This window comes from Oculina patagonica, chromosome 13 (assembly GCF_052425735.1).
Source record: "Oculina patagonica isolate OP01 chromosome 13, crgOcupat, whole genome shotgun sequence".
Taxonomy (NCBI): Eukaryota; Metazoa; Cnidaria; class Anthozoa; order Scleractinia; family Oculinidae; genus Oculina; species Oculina patagonica.
This window is the reverse complement of record NC_135770.1, coordinates 34097228-34120832: the sequence shown is the minus strand read 5'-3', so window position 1 is coordinate 34120832 and position 23605 is coordinate 34097228. Positions and strand designations below refer to the sequence as shown.

The 23605-nt window shown below is 39.3% G+C and overlaps 2 protein-coding genes across 2 annotated transcripts; one reads left to right on the top strand and one right to left on the bottom strand.

Moving 5' to 3' along the window:
• Window positions 1–33: 33 nt before the first annotated feature.
• On the top strand, window positions 34–10282 carry LOC144634821 (T-complex protein 1 subunit delta-like). The gene is made up of 13 exons (XM_078493854.1): window positions 34–288; window positions 360–412; window positions 1200–1289; window positions 2052–2160; window positions 2782–2924; window positions 3687–3808; window positions 6020–6158; window positions 6675–6814; window positions 7141–7237; window positions 7783–8021; window positions 8625–8859; window positions 9567–9680; window positions 10168–10282. The coding sequence occupies exons 1-13, from the start codon at window positions 168–170 to the stop codon at window positions 10180–10182; spliced, it is 1617 nt and encodes a 538-aa protein (XP_078349980.1). The 5' UTR covers window positions 34–167; the 3' UTR covers window positions 10183–10282.
• Window positions 10283–12967: 2685 nt separating this feature from the next.
• LOC144635247 (protein Wnt-8b-like) lies at window positions 12968–15553 on the bottom strand. The gene is made up of 3 exons (XM_078494345.1): window positions 15397–15553; window positions 14616–14887; window positions 12968–14036 (listed from the first exon to the last, which is right to left on the bottom strand). The coding sequence occupies exons 1-3, from the start codon at window positions 15440–15442 to the stop codon at window positions 13530–13532; spliced, it is 825 nt and encodes a 274-aa protein (XP_078350471.1). The 5' UTR covers window positions 15443–15553; the 3' UTR covers window positions 12968–13529.
• Between the last annotated feature and the right edge of the window lie 8052 nt (window positions 15554–23605).

Here is a 23605-nt window from a genome sequence, read left to right as displayed (position 1 = left end):
TTCACTTCCAAGCGGTGTGGCTCTGGACGCTCTGAAGCTCTCAACGAGGATTTTGACAACTTTTGGAAGTTGCTAAGAAGAATCCGAAATCATCGCTCGTTGAAACATCCTTATTAGTCTCGTTAAACGTTACAGAGCAAGGACAGTCATTGGAAAATTCTATCATAATGCCTGAGGTACAAGCGAAATCAAATAATGCAAGTTCTGGGGGTAGCAACAAGCAGGGTGCTTTCAAAGACAAGGATAAACCCACTGAGATTCGTATGAGCAACATTACTGCAGCAAAAGGTGAGAATAGTGGTTCATTGTCTTTGATCTGCAAGATATGAGGACTTACATGTACCGTGTTCGTTTTTTAGCTGTTGCCAATGCCATAAGAACGAGTCTTGGACCGAAAGGAATGGATAAAATGGTGAGTGTCTGACTTGACTTTGTACATTTGTGGGTGTAACACATTTGTACACTGTTTGCACTGTTTAGTGTTAGCTCTTATAAATTCTGTCCATCCTCCCTTAAATTTTAAGGTCTTAAAATTTAAATACGGCTTCTGATTACTTAGAAGAGCATCGGAGTTTTTTTCTTGGACCCTGACAAGATTGACAGCTGTCATCTTTGACAACTGTATGTCAGTATAATTCAAGAATTGTGTAGCACTAAAGGAGAGGATAAAAAGAAGTGTCAGCTGTGTTTATAATTAAGTAACTGTCAGTGATGGCTGTTATAAATTGCAGTCTGCCTGCCTTGTATGCCAGGGTGCATTCCTTGTGCACGCCACGCCGAAGATACGCCAATAATTGTTTAAAGGTCCACGCCAAGGACTTTTATTATTCATACCTAAAATAAGTCATCTGTATGCCAGTTAAATAGTGCCAGCACTGTACGCCAGTAGGTGGCATAATTTTGAAATTCGCATCCAAGATCTTCATACATGTACGTATAATGCATCCTGGCTTGTATGTTGCTGGAAAAGGTACCAAGGCTAATTTGTAAACTTTGCTCTTAAGTAGATAATCACAAAATATGGGTACCCAAACATTTAAGATGTATTAAAAAAATGAATGTGGTTTTAACAATATCATCTTGCAGAGAGCCAAGCTTGACATATTTTACTTTTCCATCTAGACATTATTTATTGCAGATAAATTTCATGAGTTTGATCTTACATGTACATATATGTTTGTTGTTGTGCATTGTTTTAGATCCAAAGTGGAAATGGCGATGTAACAATCACTAATGATGGTGCAACGATATTGAAGCAAATGCGGGTTTTACATCCAGCAGCCAGAATGGTAATATGCTATTTTTAAAAGGATTTAGAAGTTTTTAAAATTAAGTTAACTTTAAACTCAACAAACTAAATTGGCGCTCTTATTTTGAAGATGTCTCCCTTGTAAAATAAAGGTTTTTTTTTACTGTTCACCAAACCGACAATTATTATTCTGATAATAAAATGATTGACTTTAACAGGGGCTTTAATGAAGTTTTCGCAGGCAGCTGGTTTGAGTCGTAACCAACTGTAGTGCTCACCCTCAGCTCTAGTGACAGAGATTCATCAAATCATGGGTCCACAAGACTCTGATTTATTTATTTAATCAAGAGTAGGGTTTTGGTAGATCGGGTGTGGGTCTAGTAAAAGTATAGTTGGATGAAAATTGTTTGGATAAAAGTATAGTATGGTATCTTGAGTATACACTCTCTAGTTGATGGATTAAACAATTTAGGGTACCCTCTTCATTAAATAACTTGCCCTTAATAATGGCTTGTTATTCAGATGGGAGGGAGAGATCAAATGGTTGCTTTCAACAGCTTTTTTGTTAGCTGTACTTTAAAGCCAATGAAAGCAATCAACATTGTATGTTATAAAGATAACATGAAGCTTGTTTGTTACCATTCTGTGGAGGTACCCCCTCACTTAAAAAAAGTTTTGAGCTTGTTTCCTCTCAAAAGTGGTCCAGCTAGAACTTACATATTTAGCTTAAAGAACTGTAGTTAAGCTGTAGATATGAAGAGTTTTGTGTCAAGCGTAGTGTTCAAAATTTTGTTCATTTTAGCTTGTAGAGCTGTCAAAGGCCCAAGACATAGAGGCTGGAGACGGGACCACTACTGTTGTAGTAATTGCTGGAAGTTTGCTCAGTGCGAGTGCTAAACTGTTGGAAAAAGGTGACATGCACTCTGTTATCTAGATAATTTATTTTGTATGACAAGTACTGCATACATGTACAGTAAATGAATTTTCATGATTTTTTTAAATAATAATCGGAAGTTGATCTTGATCTTGAATTCAATCTGAACATTAGCCTTGGTAATACATGTACCCACTATCTTGCAAAATATGTATCCAGTGAACACCTTGTTATTCCTTCATACTGTACTACAGTAATGTTAAATTTACAAATTTGTGAGAACATTATGCTTCAGAAGCTAGCTTTTTCCTTTTGAAAACATGTGTATACATGTAAGTCTGTTAAGAATTCTGTAGTGCGATTTTTTGTGGAATAGTTAACTTCAGTATCCTGTATCCTAATAAACAGTAATAACCTACCCTCTTCATTAAATAGCTTGCCCAACGATATGGCTTGTTATTCAGATGGGAGGGAGAAATTAAATGGTTGCTTCCAACAACTTTCTTGTTAATTAAGTACATTTAAGTCAATAAAAGCAACCAACACTGACAATTTTCTATTCTTTGTTAACAGAACTTTTGAAACTTTCTTTTCCATGCTGTAAATTGTTTTAATTTTATTGCTGTTTTTAAACATGCATTCTTGACTGCCCCTGCAGGAATTCATCCCACAACCATATCAGAATCATTTGAAAAGGCAGCTGCTAAAGCAGTGGAAATACTAACAGCTATGGCAACTCCAGTTGCTCTCAGTGACCGAGAATCTCTACTGAAAAGTGCAATGACATCACTAAGTTCAAAGGTAAGGGTTGTGACATGTACCTGTCGAGGCAACGGCATAATGTAAAGTCTGTTCTCACACACCACTGGTAGCCATGCCAGGCTCACCGCCACATCCAAACCTTTATTACAAACTCGACAAAACAAGACATGCACATCGTGCATCATAGGGAAAGTTACACAATGGCAAAGCTAACTTAACAAAAGATACAACATGAACTAAAATTCTTTGGGCAGGTGGATGGATGGCGGATGCAACAAAAACAACTGCTCATCAAAGGTCACATGACCCTTTCCCAGGTCGCAGGGGTGTGTAAGAAAAACATTTTCCACTTATTTTGTTTCACTCAGCCAGTGGAAAATAACACTTCTTATCTTAGGGAGAAGACTGGATGAATATTGGTGCCAGCACTAAAATCTGTAGCATGAAACAGTTACATGTAGGAGGATTGCCACTCCCTAGCATGTTGATAGGTGGAGATAGGCACCATGAGACTTAGGTGTCTTGAAAACCCTAGCCTCGCTTGAAATCAGATCTCTTCAATCTGGAGTTTTATGCCACTACACCACCCACTGTTAACATGAAGCCCACAAGGAAACATTATTTTTGCTTTCAGACATGCCACCTTATGAAAAACTGTCTTGGTTTTATCACATTTCTCAACGAGACACTTTTCCACATCCACCCAAAAATTTAAGAATATTTAAGTCACATTTTATTAGGTCATAAAGTGTAAACATTGTTACAATGTGATTATAATAATAAAATTTTCTTTATTGTAAGGTTGTTTCACAGTACTCCAATCTCTTGGCTCCAATAACTGTCGACGCTGTACTAAGAGTCATTGATCCTGCAACAGCAGACAATGTGAATCTAAAAGATGTCAGAGTTGTGCAAAAATTAGGGTAAGTCAGCAATAGGTAATTTTTTACAGTGAAAACAAGCCGTGCAGGTACATTACAACTTAAACCTACTGTACATGCATCTACAGTCTGGAAGTTCACACTGGTTCCAATACTGCTGAAACCATGATTTTATTTTCTGGGTGTTGTCTTCTCACCTCAGTTTGTTCACATTGTCACATTCCACCCTTATTGTTGCTAACCATACTCACTTGCCAAAAATTGTGTCATTTGTTGAGTGCTGTTCTACTGAAATAAATGAAGCCAGTTTTTGGGTTTTTGATTACCAAATTTATTCAATTAAGCGCCCTGGGTGCTTTTGAATGTTTGGACATTGAGAGTGCCAGGATGCTTATTCAAGGCTGGGCGCTTATTAAATTTTCAACAAGAAGTACATGTAACTTTATTTTCCAACAAAACAACAAATAATAGCCAGGGTGTTCATTAGGCATCGGGGATCGGAGAATTCTCCGGCTACTACGTAGAATTCTCCGGCTAAATTTCAATGCCTTTAGCCATTTTTTTAATTCAGATGTGGAGCCTTTCAAAAAAATTATTTTTCGTTCATGTAAATAATGTACGGCGTTGAAAATTGTTTATATACATCTTGCTGAAATAGACATGTCACGGACATTAAAACCTCTTTGTCAGTAATGAGTAATTTAAACGTCTTCCGACATTGATTAAGCTCTGGCTTTATACTAAAATAATAATCATTAAATTTGGTACACTAATAAAAGAAAAACTTATCGACGGTTTGTGTGGATAATTTGGTTAGCGGGTTATTTTACGCGCGAAAGTCTTGTTTTTAATATAGAGTGAACTTAAAATAGAAGTTAATGCTTAAAATAGAACAACTGAAATCGACAAAGTCACGAAAGAAAACTGGACCAAATAAAAGCCAAAAGCAATGAACTTCAATTCGGAAAAAACTATTTTTGTGATGTGCGCTAGTATGCAAATTGGAGATGTTTACGATATCTTATATGAGTGTCAAATTACCGCTAAGGCAAATGCAAATTTCGGTAATTTCTGTTTTAATTATGATTTGAGAAAAGTTAACTTTTATTTATTACTGTACAGGGAACAAAGATGAAATATTTATTGATAATACTTTGTAATTCATTTCATTCAAGAAATTGCTTTTTAAACTAAACACGCAAAGTTTTGTGACTTTTGTGGTGAGAGCGAATGCATTCAATTATTTTCCGTCTGGCGTGTTGTCGCCCGGTTGTCGCCGACAGATCAAAAAGCGGGAATATGTTCTCACGTCTCGTGCGGTGCTATTTTATAGGTTTTATTATTACAACGTGTATACTTGTCTCAGAGAGAAAGAGAGAGGATTTCTCACCGACCATGTCAAAAATAACACATTTTTTTGCTCCTACGAGCAGTGGTAGTGGAAAGCGCTCAAATGCAAGTTCAACCAGCGGCAACAACAACAACAACAACAAAGACGAAGAAGACGAATCGCTGGAATCGCCATGAATATTAACCCAATCATTAATGAGGAAAAATGTTGAATTTCCTTGATCAGTTTGCAGCATTTTGAGAAATAGCTTTTATTCGAATGTTCAGATTTTATTTGGTATACGACATTACTCTTGGAGAAGAAGAGCTAGAGCTCTTGTGGAACAGTACTTGCTTGTTAATGCAAAGAAGAACTCAACACTTTAGAACCATTTTCAGGTGTGCATTTTTTGTTTAGTCGCTAGCTAGAGAGAATTAAAATTTGCTGTCAGATAACAGGAAATGGCATCTCAGAGGATTCAACAATCCAAAATTTCCTGGGGGGGCATGCCCCCAGACCCCCCTAGTATGGAACGAGCTACGCTCGTTCCGTGAAAGAGCTTCGCTCTTTAATAAAAAATTCTCCGGCTACTTTACACTATTCTCCTGCTATTTAAAATATTAATGAAACCCCTGAATAGCAAAATGCGAAGATGTACCAAAGCAGAACTTTAACCGTTAGTTGAAAGTTTCAGGAAAGTCTCTTAGTAGTACTTAGTCAATTTTGGTCTCATTGTGCAATAATCAATACTCTTCCTTATTTGAGGTCGGGCACTTGTTAACTATTCCTACATTCAGGGTGGGCGCTTATTCCAGGTACTTGTGCACTTAATCAAATAAATACAGTTACAATGTGTACATGTAGATGTACATGTACACCAATTTGACAATGTCCATTTGATGTTTCTGTGTTGTTGTTTTCAGGGGCACCGTTGACGACACAGAGCTGGTTGAGGGTCTTGTTCTAGAACAGAAAATCAGCCATTTGGCTGGAGGAATATCTCAAGTAGAAAAAGCCAAAATTGGACTGATACAATTCTGTATTTCACCTCCTAAAACAGATGTAAGTGATATTAATAATTCAGATAGAGTGACTGAGCTCTATTGGATTCACAAACCAGAGGGAGTGACCATCTTACTCCCTACACCAGAGTGTATTGAGTGCGATGTGGGGTGGGGGGGGGGGGGGGCAGGCGCAGTGCTGAGAGTGCGGGCCTCCCACCAATGTGGCCCATGTTCAAATCCTGCACCCAGCGTCATATTTGGGTTGAGCTTGTTGAGTTTGTTTGTCCTTGCTCTGAGGGTTTTTTCTCTGGTTTCTACGGTCCCCCTCCCCTCCACAAAAACCAACACTCCAAATTTCAATTCCATCCCAATGCATGCATATTTGATAACGAGCTCCTAACAATTGTTCTGTGTTACGGTATGTGGGTATATTCATTAAAATCCTACCTTTTTTGCAGTAAGACTTACCTGTTCTACCGGAAGTCATTTGGCATTATCCCAATTACATGTATCATCAGATTTGAAAAAAAAAATCAAATCTGTAATCTGAATCTAATTTTTTATTTTTAATCAGATGGAAAACCAAGTAATTGTCAGTGATTACACACAGATGGACAGAGTTCTTAGAGAGGAGCGGCAATACATTCTTGAAATCTGCAAGAAAATAAAAAAGGCTGGATGCAATGTTTTACTCATCCAGAAGTCTATTTTGAGGTAAATCGCATAATCTTGTAAGTTTCTGCCAATTTCTTTGTCATCCCTTTATAGGTTTTGCAAGTAGTGTTCAATCTGCACTCCTCCCCCCCCCCCCCAAAAAAAAGAGAGATGGAAATAATATGGTCTCAAATGGAGGTGCGAACCCTATAATGCTAATAAAAATTTGTATGCAACAATTTCAGTGTTGTGTTTAATGTAAGACATTTTGTTGTCTTAAAATAAACTTGGTTTCGTTGCCTGCTACATGCCCATACATGTTACTTATTCAACGGTTATTTCTTCTGTTGACTTAGCTTATTTTTGCTGCTTTTTGTTTGTTTCAGAGATGCTGTCAGTGACTTGGCTCTCCATTTCTTGAACAAAATGAAGATCCTTGTTGTCAGGGACATAGAAAGAGATGAAATAGAATTCATATGCAAGGTACAGTGAAGTTAAATGCTGGATTAGTTGGTTAGTTATATGTTCAGTGTTCTTATGGTATCACTTAAGATGGTGCCTCCTTCTTTTTTTGCACACTTTTTCTGCACATCACAGGACCATGTAGGCTTTGCCATTGTTGTTTACTCAGTTTAGCCTAGAGATTGACAGCCTGGATTTGCATTGCTAAAAGCATAATGGCACGATTTGTATGAAATCGCAGAAGAATGGGGTTTCCCATCCTATGTAGAGTGCAAAACAGTCATAACTTTAGTGAACGCACTTGGTCTTCAAACGAGAGCAAGAGGTCTGGAGCCAATGTCAAAACTGCGAGTGAGACTGCAGGGCGTGCCAGGCGAGAATGCGATAAAAGTTTTTTCCAATGACTGTAGAGAAAAAAACAACTGTTTTGCAGTCTTCATCCTATGATGCATAGAATGTGTGCATGCTAAAAAAAGAAGGCATCCTTAGCAGTGATAATCTAATTTTATTTAATGTTTAATTCTTACAATCTGTTTGCTTTATATTATTTTTGTTTCTTGTTTCAGAGCTTAGGATGTAAACCAATTGCCAGTTTAGATCACTTCACTCCAGAAATGATGGCGTCGGCAGAGCTTGTAGAGGAAGTTCCTCTGGGGACTAGCAAGGTAGTCAAGGTGACAGGTATAACCAATCCTGGTCGCACTGTTAGCATCCTTGTGCGAGGATCCAACAAGCTTGTCCTTGAGGAGGCTGAGCGCTCACTTCATGATGCTCTTTGTGTTGTGCGGTGCTTGGTAAAAAAGAGGTAATAGCATGGTTTTTTTTTTTTGTGGTGACCCAGATGGAAAACATGTATCAACATCTCCACAATCTTAGTATCCTGAAGCTTGTAAAATATGGATCTTAGGGGTTTGGGTGGCCGGGAGCCATTGGAAATAACAGAAGAATGGGAGGGAAAGAAGGAACATGTAAGCAGTATCTCACCAAAATAAAACTTGTGCAATGTAACTGAAGAAGCATTCCAAGATGATGCAAATCACCTGGGAATTGGGACCAGGAAACAATGTTCAGTATATTTTAAAAACGTGCTCGGTAACATCTTTATCTTAAGTTTTGATCATTATATCAGTGCAAATAAATGTAGATTGGTAGATTAACAAAGTTACTAGCTTTATAGATTTTTACTTAGGTGAAAGGATGACCACCCTTGCTTAATCACAGTACATAAAGGTTTTAATTTTGCACCAGATCCCTTAAAAAAAGAAACAGGAGGCTAGCTATGATTAGTTGATGTTCGATCATATTGTGCCTGAAGCTCAGCAAATAGCTATGTTATTCACATGATTATTATCCTCACTGGCAATGAAGTGTAGCTGTGGAGTTCATGTTTTGTTTTGTGTATCACCAGGGCTCTCATAGCAGGAGGAGGAGCACCAGAGATAGAAGTGTCTATACGACTAGCTGAGCATGCGCGCACCTTGACAGGAATGGAAGCATACTGCGTCCGAGCATTCGCCGAGGCCTTGGAAATTATCCCTTACACTCTCGCCGAGAATGCTGGGCTAAACCCTATTGCTACTGTCACTGAGCTGCGAAACAGACATGCACAGAGCGAAACTACTGCTGGAATAAACGTCAGAAAGGTAGGATGGAAACAGTGGTTTCTCCGAGATTTGTCTGAGCCCGCGATTTTTTGTCACAGTTGTTGCTAAGCAACATGACGAATGCTCGCGCCATTTGCGTCATGCTTGTGCTATTTTGTGATTTGGAAAAATAATGAGTGTTCCAAAGTAACTGTTAGTTCTTCAAAATGAAATTCCGAAACCGGCACGAGCTTTCCCAAATTGTTCAAACGAGGATTACTTTCCATTTCTGGTCCACGACTTGTCACGCACGCAACGCCACACTCCAGCGTTGCGTGACAAAGAGAGCGCTAAAACTTGTCTAACGTCTAATTCTAAAACGCATAGTGTACTGATTTTCGACGCATAAAGGAAATGGAACACAAAATAATCTGCACGCAAACTAACAACGACAAAAAGATTCAGATTCGTTCTTTAGGCAGCAATGTTGCAAGCTTTTCTTTTTCGCTTCTTATCAATGAAATGAGTCGAACTGACCTAGCCGCACATCCACGACTAAATTACTAACACATTGCTAACCGAGGTGGCCTCCTCTACAAGCCTGTTGGTTTCTTGGAGGTCTCCTCGCCCTACCTTACTGTTTAATTTGTAGAAATTTTAATTTTGAAGTGACTAATAAAATGATGACGATGATGATGATGAAAAGGGTTCGTGTAACTTGCTCCCGTTCCTGTCTCACCTTAATTCTGTACCGATGTTCGTTTCAGGGCACCATCACTAATATTCTGGAGGAGAACGTTCTGCAGCCGCTGCTTGTGTCAACCAGTGCCATCCAGTTGGCCTCGGAGACTGTTCGTAGTATTTTGAAGATCGATGATATTGTAAGTACTAACTAGAGAAACCGTTCATACCTTGACAAGTTGAATAGTAAGGAGCAGAGAGTTGAACGTAATTATGCTTTCAATGACATAAATCATTTGTTTAGATACTACAAAATTAATGAAGTTATTCTTAACCACATAAAGTTCCTATTGGGTGTAAGAGCTCCAAGTCTAAAATTTAATGGTTAAATCGCTTCACTGAATTAGTTACCGCTTTGTTTGTTTAAATAACATAAAATGGTGTCTTGTTTGTATAGCCCCACTCAATCAGGAATAGAAAGTCAGAAAAAGATTCAAACTTCATTGCACCATTTCTCCACATAATGTGAAAATCTCTACTCAATTTTTAGGCCAAAAAAATTTGACCGTTTGGCTAATCAGACAGGTGGTATCCTGCATAGCCCCCCTATCCCTAGCTACACAAGGTGGGTCCTCGTCGAGTACACTTGTTATAACCACTTCCCTAATGTTCGTGTTTCTTTTACAGGTAAATACAAGATGAATCAAGCAGGACACCTGACCTTGTCAAATGGTCAGCATATCGTGAATCACCAAAGATTGCTGGAACCGAGTATGTCTCTTAGCACGTCAGAAGCACAACAAGAGCAAGCTTGTTAAAAACATGTGAACTGTTCAGCTAGATATCAACGTTTTGTAGTTTAAGTTTTTCGTTGATCGAAACAAGAAAAGGTCTTTGTCTAAAAATGGACAGTGTTCACGAGAAACGTTTGTCTGAAAGACTATTAAAACAAGTGTCAAGTACTACAGACGTTCGCAACTTATTGATAGGTGTCTAGCAGTCCTTACTCCTTCCCTCTGGAAATATAACTTCCAGGCATAAAAGTAACGGAGCTGGGGCCTTAAAGCACCAGCTCGAGAGATCGTCTTAAGTTTTGTGCTTCACTCCTTCAGTAGGGCCCCCTAAAAATGAGTTAAATATAATGGCCAAAGAGACGAGACGAGCGCCATGCAATTTTGACATGGCTAGCATTTTCTACCTGAAGGATGCTCGTCATGGGATGGCTTGCGCCTTAAAGCAGCTCCCTCGGGGGAGGTAGGGCTTACAGCCGCGGGAGGGTGGCCAGTTTGGGGGATGGGGTGGGGGTCCTTCGCGCTTGGTATGTGCGCCAAGTTCTAACTCACAACCGACCGTTATATTTGTTATGGAAACAGGTAACCAACCTCGTTCCCTCTAGAGTGCCAGCAAGAAGCCTGCAAGTGTTTACAAACGTGAACTCACAGAGTTTATGCACTGTAGAGTCTACACAAGCCTAAATTCCGCCCCTACAGAGTTTCGAGTTAAACGTAACAAAGCGATGTGCATTTATTGAGAGAAGCCTGTTTTAAAAACATCTTGGCGTTGAATCCGACTGAGTAAGCCGGAAGGAATTGAGGCTCAGTCTGAAGTAGAAAACATTCAAAAAATACAAGCTAGGGGAAAAGACGCAATAAAACTGACAGCCAAAAGCAGAAGATTGATGTAATCTCTTGAACTGCAGATCCCAGCTGCACATTCCTTCTTACCCTGTTATATATAAACTCTCATTTTGGTGAATTTCTTGAGAGGGAACATGTATGTTCTCTAATATTTTTCTCGAACTCAGCGATGAGAAAAATGTGCGTGTTTTTACGCGCTGGCTGGGGCACGGGTCTAGTAGTGAAAAAACGAAAATCGGGCCATTTTATAAACTGGGTTCACACTAGGCCCAGTTAATTGAGGGGAAGAGAGGAAAAGGACAAAAAATAGCACTGACGGTCTTCTTTTACAGCATTGCAATGTTCCTGGTTTGTACACGGACTTATATGTGGCGCGTGCCATAAATAGGGCTTTCCACAAGTTGCTCGAGATTTCTCAAAAAGTTGCCCGTAATTTCTCAAAACGTTGCTCGAAAGTTGCTCCAAAAAATCCAAAAGACTGCTTCTAATCAAGATAATATATATCTTCTAATCAAGATATATGCTAATTTCCCTTTGAGGGTTAGATTTCTAAACAAAAAAAGATTTCTAAGCAGTTTTATGCAATTTTACAGCAAAAGAAGTATCTAAATAACATATCAAGGGGAAATTTTGTAAAATGATGACGTCATGTTTGCTGAGGAGTTTTTGTAATGTTTTAATGCAGAATGAGCCGAAAGTTGAAACGTCTTCAGACGTTTCTCGACAATCTTCGTCAAACTTCGTAAATCTTCGGAAACGTTCGTATGGCCTTTAAACAACACTCGGATAATCTTCGGAGATCTTCGGTCTGTAAATTGCTCAAAATGCAACAAGTTGCTCGAGAGGAAAAAAGTTGCCGAGCAACTTGTGGAAAGCCCTAGCCATAAACAACTGCAAAATTTAAACTGCTTTGCAAGTTGTTTTTATGTTGTGACGGTTGGTTTTTCCGCTGGGAACTCATGATATTTTCGGGTGACCCGGAAACTTTCGAGCTTTGGTGCAGAACGCTCTTAAACAAGGGAAAAAAATACGCCCCGGAAATTACCATTTGGCTAACAGGAACGGAAACTCGTCACACTCTCTTGGCACTTTGGGGATCTACTTCACTGGAAACTTCTACGGACATCAAGGAGAAGGCAGATCTTGGTTCCAACAGCAGTTTATTCCTTAAGATTGTTCTTAACGTTATAGTAAAAACACTTTACAGGAACGCTTGGTTATATACGATTTGTAGGACACGGAACAGTTAAGACTACTGGACTATACATCCTGGTGCAGTAGACAAAAAGAGCGGAAATTAAATAACTACTTAAAATTTCTGTTTGCTTTCGAAGTTTCTGTGAAGTGACTGACAGCAAGGAGATCCTCCCGTTGCCGTGGGAGGACTTCTGCAAAAGGGATTTTTAACAAAGAAATTAATAGAGAGAACTGAGCTGTACGAGGTATAAGGTGACAAAGGCTCTTGTATATTTTGTTGACAACCAAGAGAACTGCTGTTGGCTTTTCTATATCTTTAAGTAGATGACTACAATATTTTTAAACAAAACCGGCTAAATGCATTGCCTTTTTGACTATTTTTAAACAACTACACTGTATAGACGTCTGCCTATAGTGCTATCAACCCAAAAAAAAAAAAAAAGGGGTTATTTTAAATTTTTCCCGGACCATTGCCAAAGCGAGGTGTCCGCAAGGTGGGAGTTGACTGTAGTGGGTAGAACTTCATTTTGTACTGTTACAAATATGCATTCAAGCATTTTGGTAAACTAAAACTAAGGAGTAAAAACGGAAAAATAAAATCGTCAAAATCTATGCTAATCGAGATGAGGTTTCCCATCTACCGTCATGTTATATTTTCCCCCGTTTGTTTATAGAAAAAACCCTGAGTTATTATAAATGAGTATAAAGCATGTATCAATAACAAGTTCTCAGCTTTGTGGCTTCGATCATGTTCAATTTTCTTTTAGGCCATCCCAATAAAATGTATCGTTTCCCATCGCCCGACCGATCCATTTTTTTTCGAAAAGTAAAAAAAGAAAATCCAGATTCACTACTCAAAGAGGCAAGCCTATATAGTACTTTTATTTACAAGCACACGATCTTGTTTTTTTAAAACAATTGGTATGATGTGATGCTACTTTTCTAAAAGGCTGCTTAGACATTTGATAGCCGTGTTAATATACATCTTTTACCATCTGATTATATACCTTACAGGTTAAACGTGAAATTTGATATGCAAAAGTAAACTGGAAAAGAACCCATACCCCTTCAAGTGTTCATTCTTTTTTTTCCGACTGACCGACCCTCCATCACAAGGGACGGGGCGATGGGAAACGAAACATTTTATTGGGATGGCCTTACTGACAAATTGAACTCAAAAGCTAAAATCAACAATGACGTTTCGAGATTCTTTTCTCAGTGAGTTTCAACTCCACTCTTTGCAAGGCCAGAACATGTCATTACAGAATACTTTTTGGTGCAAGTCTCGCAATCGACGTGGCAGCACCACACAAACGTGCAATTACACTTAACCTGCTTGTATCGCTCCTCACTTTCAACTCTAAGCTTACAAGACTCACAGTAATCAACGAAAGATTTGCATTTGTCTGCAGCTTTATCGCTCCTGCACGACTGACCCAGCATTCCAGGGGTGCCCAGAGTGTCGTTTCGTACGCAGAAGTCTGGTGAGGAGTCGAGGTAAACCAGCCTTTGGTCTCTGTTAGAGATGGGCCTGAATTGATTGTCAACTCGTTCTTGAAGCTTGTTGTCCATGAACCACACCTGCACGGCATTGTGGTATTTCTGCTTCAGCTTCGATGCCACAACTTCAAGAGGTGCCAGTTCCTTCCAGCAAGTTTTTACCTTGCATGCAGTGTTAAAACCGTGGCACTTGCAAGATACCTCGGCCATTGTTCGAACAACCTGTCAGCATAAAAAAATCTGTTAAATACAGAGCAATTTCACCTTATGACCACCTCGTCTATACCACAATCTCGTGTTATTACGACCACTTTTTGCTGAGAAAATGCTCAGTGAAAGTCTTCTCATGAGAACCTCAACGCTGGGTTGGCCGTTTTATATCTTAAAGGAACTGTGTGCACGGATTTTAGCCAATTTTAGGCATGGGAAATGGCCATCAAATTCGGTGATATATGGAAAATAGCCGTTTAAAATAGTGAAGGAACATTTCAATAACACATCAAATACACAAGAAGGTATTGATGGCCAGAAGTGTCGAAGATTGAAACGGATTGCGATATGGGTTTTTAAATATTATTGGGCTAAACAATTTACTCTCGTTAGCTTACGCCCGGGAGACACATTTGGTTGCAATGAAGCTATGGTTTTGTCATTTAGATCCATAGAAGTAATTTTTTTGCAAACATTAAGTTTCATAGCAGGCCATTGGCAAAACGTAACAAAACAAACCTAACTCAGCCGTGACACAGCTCCTTTAAAATTATAGCTGCGCAGAAATAGCTGGAAATAAGGGTTCAATACCTCTCTTCCTACTTCATTGTTGTGCAGGTTAACAGCCCTCACGCCTGGACTTCCTTTTTCCAGACTGTCCATGATGTGCCTGGCCTTCTTCTCTCCAAACTCGATATGATCGCCACACTTGGCCCAAAAAATACCTTGTCGACGATGTTCTTTGTGCTGTTTTGGTTTTGAACAGCCACATCCGGGCATTTTGCTGGCTGTGCACACTGCAGTGATTTCATGCACGACTGCAGCAGAGCTGATGGCGTGGATGAACGCTGTCTCTCGAGTGGCTGCAAGAAAATGGCAAAATTGTATAAAAATTTCTGGGATTGGAAAAACAAAATAGAATGTTGAGCAGCAAAGAACGGAAGCTAAGTGGACTACTGGCGCGATGCGTATTAGGTAACAAGGGTGTTTTTACTCCTACGGGATGAAATCCTAGTTCATCCCAGGGTAGCCTTGGTATATTTCAGGTTGCCTTTTAATCTTCCGGTAGCATGACGTATGCACGACGTCATATTGGGTAATATGAAGGTCACTAATAACACTTCTATCTGGATGCTTTACACGCCCTAATTGTAAAATGCCTAATTACTATAGCGTGTATATTTTGAAATATCTTGGGGGGGGGGGAGACAGTGGTACACTTTGTGTCTTCCCCTCCCCCTCCCGCCTCGAGTGGCACGAACGGATGAAAAGCGCATGCTAAATGAATTGTAAATTTTGGACCAGAAGAAAACATAGAATAATCATACACATGACACACAAAAACACTGCAGAAAGAGAACAGCAGACTTACCATAAGGAAGCGCTGTGTTAGCAATGATTGGCAACTTCTTATACATCTCTACTGGACAGTTCCAGGTATCGTTCTCAAACAGTTTTTGGCATCGTTCCAGTCCACGACGGACCCCAGCTTCCACGATATTTGACAACACAGAATCACCCTGGAGAAGAAAAATATTCAAGAAAAATTATCCAGTTTAATAAGCATAAGTTATCTTCTACACGTATTCCCGTACCGAAAGAGGTACCTGTATGGGCGCGAGATAGTTGTATGCCCACGTGATAGTTGCATGCACACCTAACAAGCTGCGTGTGCAGCAAAGTGCACATAACATTTGTATGTGCATGCGATTGATAGCTGTATGTGCACGTGCTAGACGTATGCGCATGTAGTTCAGTTGTTTATGTAACTAAACGGTAAAAATGATGTGTATGTGCACGTGTCATCTGTATGCGCACTTGAAAGCTTTTTATATGTGCACGTGATAGCCTTATGCGACGCACACTTGATACTGAACTACGTGCATGGTAGCTGTTTATGCGCGCGTGTGATATCCATATATGGGGTGCGAATAGCGACTGCTCGCAACGTACTTGCATGTGTACATGATAGCTGTGTGCGCCTATGGGAGGGGTAGTTGTAGGTTATTGGAAAATTTACCGTCATTCCACAAAAAAAAAAAAAGGACACATGACCCCTATGAGATACCTAAAATACTTGCACGAAACCAATCTCGATCTGAATTTTTTCCGGGGTTGGGGGTAGGGGTGGCTAAGTAAATATTTAAGAAATACGAAATATAACAGTATAGTATACCTCTTGTGGTTGAATGATCTCCAACACTTTGCTTTCATTACTGTTGGGTCTGTGGAGAAAATAATAGTCAATCATAGAAATCAAACCGGGGTGGGTCACGGAAGGGCGCAAAAAAAAAAAAAAATTACGCATAATTTATCATTTTTTTGTCCTTGACATATCTGAAGTGTAACTTCATCACTTTTTAATGACTGCCCCCACCCCCCTCCACCAATCCATATCAATCAATAAAGTCGTTGTGATGACTGCAAATTCAAATTTAACATCAGGAGCCCATTCATGGTCCCCTGCTATCAATAAAATCATTAACAACACTATTTTTTATTACTCCCACAGTCCATATTTATCAATAAAGTCATCGACATCACTTTTTCGATGACTGCCAAGCCATATCTATCAACAGGAGCCCACTGATCGGCCCCTGCTATCAATAAAATCATCAACATCGAGTTTTTATTACTACCACCCATCAATAAAGTCATCATCATCATCAGGGTGATGGCTGTCAATCAATATGTGTCACTCTTCTAATGACTGTCAATCTGTCATCACTAACACCTCGCTTAGTTCAAGTTTCAAATTGTTAAAAAATCGAATCATTGTGTTTTAGTTAGTTCGCCCGTCGGTGGTGAACCGCTTGGTGTATTGATCTGCATTATCTACACCTTGTTTTCAATGCGTGTTTTCTACAACGCATTTTAGGCACAAGAGAAAATTAATTACTGTGGACAGTTCTCTTGGTCCAGCAAGGAGAAAAAAATTCATATCAGCTCTATAGTTCATGGGGGGGACTCCTTTGTATTTTACTGTACCTAATATCTCGTTCTGAGTATCACTTGTTCTATTTGTGTCGGAAGATGAGAACTTATCAAGTAAGACACACAAAAAGGGACAGCAAGCTAAAGGCTCTATAATGCCGACACCTAGTTTAGGCTTACTTGGTCAGATAGTGCAAGGGGGTTAATAAGGGAGAACGCAAATGCGGATCCGTGCCATTTTTTGGCTCAATCCGTCCACCTACGTTCGGTATTCGGGACCACCTACGACCGTCCTACGTTTTATACATGAGCCTCCGGCTCGGACATTGAGGGAGACCTCGTCCCACGAATGGACATTAAAATTGTATTGTATTGTACCTACCCCTATTTCGTTTAAATCTGGATCCGCGTTAGATAGAAATAGATAGCAATCGAATCCGGCTAGGGATACGAATTTTTCTTTCATTTCAGAGACGTATGTCGAAAGCCTTCTGTAATTTATTTACATGTTTCTCTCGTTGTTACTTGAAAACTTTCTGTGGTATTATTGTTTCCAGTAAATTTCCTTTTACTGTCATACGAAGGTGACGTTACAGCGTTACGTAAACTGACATCGATTATGCAACCCGGCATCTTGGAAAAAATGAACGGAAACCCCCTCGAATACCGACAAAGGCCGACTTTAGCTATGCCTGGTCCGAACTTCGTTAAGGATCCACGATCTGTACTCGGAGTCCGTGCCAAAATTCTCATTTGATCCGCGATCTGCCGGTCTTTTCGAAATCTGCGAATTCGCCGAATCACGTCATCACAAAAGTCCGAAATCCGTGCCCTTTTTTATTAAGCTTAATCATTTGGATCTGCGAATCTATTCGCACCTTTCATAGAGGCCGAAATCCTGATGAACACAAGCACTGGCACCGAAACTGTAAAAAGACTATTGAAAAGTTCAACTGCACATTAAAACTTACTTTGTTGTGTTGCGGAATGGTTTCGGCACATGTAGTTTGCTTACTTGAAATGGCATCCCCCCTAGGCCTCCACAAGCGTCTCCCAGCTGAGCGAGCAACAATCCAGCGAGAACCACTAGAAACACCTTGAAGAACCTCATCTTTTCTGTGCAAGTGGGCAACAAGCTTGTTAGCGAGAAGCAGTTTGTCTAAAGGGGTGTGAAGTGCAAGCCTCTTTATACAAAAAGAAATTTGGGAGCTTGCCAAACAGAAAACAATCCCAACACGGAAACGTGACACAACAGGATGCAAAATTCTGCTTGGTCAGACGAGGTGAAGTTAAATGATAACACCTTCTTTCATCAGATAATTGCTTTTCCATCCTCTTCTGCCAAAACTCAATGACCGGAAGTCCTTCAATGGAGCTAATAGCCATTGTTTCAGCCTGTGCGTCCAAAGTCTAAGTGCAAGATCCTAAAGGGAGGTTGGGTCATCTTTAATTACTTTAAGTTTGACACTCAGATATCCTTATCTCTTAAGAACGAGGGTGGAATTATCGCTAATCTTATTTTTTAGTTATCACTTATCTAGTATCTCTATCATAATCCACCTAAAATTAGTTTGCGAGCTATAGATGTCCTAGCACCCGTAACAGGGCCTCGCGAACAACAAACAAACAAAAGAAAACTGACGCGAATGTGAAAGATTGCATAGTAAATGGTTTTACTATTAAATGTTTAGATCAACAAAAGCCCACGGACGGAAAGGAGAAGTTGTTGTGGAAGGGAGCGTAAAAGGAGGCTTCAAAAATCAGGTAAAAAAAGTAGAACATTTTATTTTGGCACAGTGTGTAAAACCGGTCAGAAGGTATACACACTGAGCTAGTTCTTAGCGTGCGTGTCTAGAAATGTGTTAGCCATTTGTCTCTTTCTGATGACACTAAACGAAAAACTGTGAACAAAAGTTCTTCAATGGATCAATCAAAGTCATCGTTTGGAAACAAATCAAATAGATGCTTAAAAATAAAAATGGAACCGGAAGGGAAAGATTGAATTCTCAAGTGCTGGTAAGCCCTCTTAAAAGGGTCTCATGAAAGATAATAAAGACAACCGACTAAAGTCTTTCGTTGTTGTGAGTGTGCAGAAGTTTGGATCAACAAAAAAGAAAAAAGAGGAAAGGTTGTGAGAGGTTTGAAGGGAATTCAAAAAGAGCAATAAGGAGGAATAAGAAATCGGGGAACGAGGAATAGGGAACGGGGAGTGGGGAATCTCTAAAATGTGGAATCTCTAAAATGGGGAATCTCTAAAAGGGGGAATCTATAAAACGGGGAATCTTTAAAAGAGGGGAATCTCTAAAACGGGGAATCGCTAAAAGGGGGAATCTCTGAAACGGCAAATCTCTAAAAGGGGGAATCTCTAAAAGAGGATGCTTTGACCTTTACAATATAACATTCAATAAATTGTTCGATCGTCGTGAATCACTGTATCACGGCAAATAGGACAAAAATTCCTCGATTTTAGACCTCTGTGATATACATCCTACGAATTAACAAGAGCAAGCGTGCTTCAACTGCGATAACTCTGTCTAGGTTAAAAACAATATATTCGCGGTATACGGTCATCCTGGGTAGAAAGAAGTGTTGCGCCCAAACGGCTAACCTTTCCTCCGGGTTTGATCCTTGAGGCGACAAGAGATGTTTACAAATGTTGTTTAGCCAAATTCTCTGAAGACCCCTTTCCAAACCTTGAGTTTCTTGGCGTTGTTGACGCAAACCTCTTTACGGCGGCTGCAATTCCGACGCAGTTGAAATAAATAATGCTCTAAAAGTCCATATCCTAAAAAATAATAGCTAATAATCCCCCCCTTTCAGAGATTCCTCCTTTAAGAGATTCCCCATTCCCTGTTCCCCGATTTCCCGTTCCACGTTCTAGAGGTGTTTATTTACTCTGAAAAATATTTGCCACTTGTCTGTTTCTAATGCCCCCTAAACTGTGTGACCGGAAGTTCTTCCCCTCCCCCCTCTCGCTTTTCCTCGCTTCCAAGCCTCTCTCTGTCCCCATCCAACATGGCGGCGAATCTGCTCGATCGCGAACTAATACTACGCGCGCCCACGGAAAACGCCTGCACTGCAGGCTATTGTTTAGTGATAAAAGCTAATGAATGCTCATAAATCACTAAGTGGTGTAAAAGTGGATCGTAATTACTTAGAAAGGGGGCAAATGACATGAAGATGAAACAAACAAACTGACGTACAACCTTCAATTCCTGTGACCGAAAAACAGAAATTTAGCGGATTAGCAAAGAAAAGAAAAAAGAAGATCGTGTTGGAAGGGTGTGTAAGGGAAGCGTTATAAAGAGGACATGTTATTACTAATAGTGTTTTAATTTGAGCTTTCGTAATAAGCGCGATAACGCGCAAGTCTGGAAATGTGTCTGCAAAGGAGTATTGTAACAAATGGCTGATTGGGTTTCCGTTGAGGGGGCAGTGTCACCAAGATTTAGTGCCTCTTGAAAATCCAATCCAATACAATACAATACAATACAATACAATACAATACAATACAATACAATACTTTATTTAAAGTGGGAAACATGCTTAGCTTAGAATAGCTAGTTTACAGATGTTCCACTAAAATAACAGATAAAAGGAAAACTAAAATAGTATAATGAAGGTGTTAAATCTACTTATAGTGGCCTGGCCTTGCTAAACTGCACTAATCATTAAAATTGTTAAAAATTGATGTAGCTACAGGCAGATAGGAATGAAGTGGCCGAAAACTTGAAAAGGTCGGGCCGACGTTTTCAAGTTTGACAGTGATTCTTGGAAGAAAATCACAGAAACCCATTGATTTTGGTATATTCACATCTTGGAGATGAATTTATGCCTTTCCTTCATTGTTCAAGGGCAGGGTAATTTTCTTTATTCACATCTTGGAGATTGATTTATGCCTTTCTTTTACTGTTTAAAGGAAACAGCGAGTGCACAGTTCTAGCATAGTTTACACAAAGACTTAGCTGACTAGCACTTCTCGTGACTCTGTCCCTTAAATAAAGGCTTTGATTGATTGATTGATTGATTGATTTTGATTGATTGATTGACTGACTGACTGACTGACTGACTGATTGATTGATTGATTGACTGACTGACTGACTGACTGACTGATTGATTGACTGACTGATTGATTGATTGACTGATTGATCGACTGATTGATTGATTGATCGATTGAATGGCTCTGTTGACAAATATATCTTCACGTCTTACCTGATCTATCAGTGAACATTGTAAGGTGATTATTATGTCGAAATTCTATTGTGCTTTTCTGTAATTGATGAGAAACAGAACGAACCAGCAAATTCGAGTCGACACGTACGAGCGCTGCATGAGGTATTACGCCAGGTGGATTAACATAAATCGTACTAAACGTTTTTTGTTTTAAGTTCTTATCTTATACAAAATAAATGAAGTTGATGTTGACGTTAGTCAAGCTCAGAAGTCTAAGTGCAAGTTATTAAGGGAGGTTTGGTCATCTTTAATTACTTTAAGTTTGACACTTAATTAGTTATCCCTTATCTCTTAAGACCAAGGGTGGAATTATCGCTAATCTTATTTTTTTAATCCTATTTTTTTATTGTTATCACTTATATATGTCTAAAATTAGTTTGCGAGCTATCCCTGTTCTAGCACCCGTAACAGGGCCTCGTGATTAACAAAAAAACCGACGTGAGTATGAAAGCTTGCATAGTAAACGGTTTTGCTATTAAATGTTTATATCAACAAAAGCCCACGAGGAAAAGTGAAGTGGGTGTGGAAGGGGGTGTGAAAAGAAACTTCAAATATCAGCTAAAAAAAAAGTAGTAGCGTGTAAAACCGGTCGGTAGGTATGCACAAGCTAGTTCTTAGCGTGCCTGTCTAGAAATGTGCACCTCATTTGTCTCTTTCTGATGATGCTAAACGAAAACTGTTACCAGAAGTTCTTCAATGAATAAATCAAAGTCATCGTTTGGCATCAAATCAAATGGATGCTTAAAAATAAAAATGGAACCGGGAGGAAAAGATTTAATTCTCAAGTGTTTTTAAGACCTCTTAAAGGGTCTCATGGAAGATAATTAAGACAACAGACTTAAGTCTTTCGTTGTTGTGAGTGTACAGAAGTTTGGATTCAACAAAAAAGCAAAAAGAGGAAAGGTTGTGAGAGGTTTGAAGGGAATTCAAAAAGAGCATATTCTGAGAAGAAGATTAAGTGAGGCGTGTTTATTTATCTGAAAATGTATTTGCCATTTGTCTGTTTCTAATTATGCCCCCTATTGCCTAAACTGTGTGACCGGAAGTTCTTCAATGGATCAAACAGCTATTGTTTGGTGATAAAAGCTAATAAATGCTCATTAATCACTAAGTGATCTAAAAGTGGATCGTAATTACTTAGAAAGGGGGCAAATAACATGAAGATGTAACGGACAAGCTGACATACAACCTTAAATTCCTGATACTGAAAAACAGAAATTTAGAGGATTAGCAAAGAAAAGAAAAAAGAAGATCGTGTTGGAGGGGTGTGTAAAAAGGGCGCGTTAAAAATAGGACGTGTTACACAGTGTTTTAACTTGAGCTTTCGTAATAAGCCTAAGGGCGATCACAGGCAAGTCTGGAAATGTATTTGCAAAGGGATATCGTCACAAATAACACGTATGTTGATGACTGATTTGGTTTCCGTTTAAGGGGCAGTGTCACCAAGATTTAGTGCCTCTTGAAAATCCAATGAAGGTGTTAAATCTACTTATAGTGGCCTGGCCTTGCTTAAAGACACTGCACTTGTCATAAAAATTGCTAAAAATTGGTTTAGCTACGGGCAGATAAGAATGAAGATAAGTGGCTAAAGACTTGAAAACGTCGGGCCGACGTTTTCAAGAAAATCACAAAAACCCATTGATTACGGTTTATTCACATCTTGGAGATGAATTTATGCCTTTCTTTTACTGTTCAAAGGAAATAGTGAGTGCACCCTCACAGTTCTCGCATAGTTTACACAAAGACTTGGCTGACTTCTCGTGACTTTGTCCCTCAAATAAAGGTTTTGATTGATTGATTGATTGATTGATTGATTGACTGATTGACTGATTGACTGATTGAATGGCTCTGTTGACAAATATATCTTCACGTCCTACCCGATCTATCAATGCACATTGTTAATGATTATCATGTCGAAATTCTATAGCTATTGTGTGAAATTCTATTGTAATTGATGAAAAACAGAACGAACCAGCAAATTCGAGTCGACACGTACGAGCGCTGCATGAGGTATCACGCCACGTGGATTACGATAAATCGTACTAAACATTTTTTGTTCGAATTTAAGCAAAGTTTTTATCTTACTCTTGATGTCGACGTTAGTCAAGCTCAGAAAATTCCATTTTATTCCGCGTCAAGTTCCGAAAGTAACGCCCCGGGTTGAGGGGTGGGGATATAATTATAGTGGACTGTACATGAAGGCTCTGCCAAAAAGGGGTGCCCCGTTCACTGAAGAGCCTGAAGAATTAGCTAGAACTGGAGTGTCCTAAAGGTCTTTGAAAGGTTATGCTTTGGCAGCAAAAAATGTAGATAAAATGTGAAATTCTTTTTTTGAGAAAAAGTGCAAGAAAATGCTCGTTTAGAGGGTCTGGATGGGGGTACCTCGATAATACTAAACACTTATTTTTTTTGGC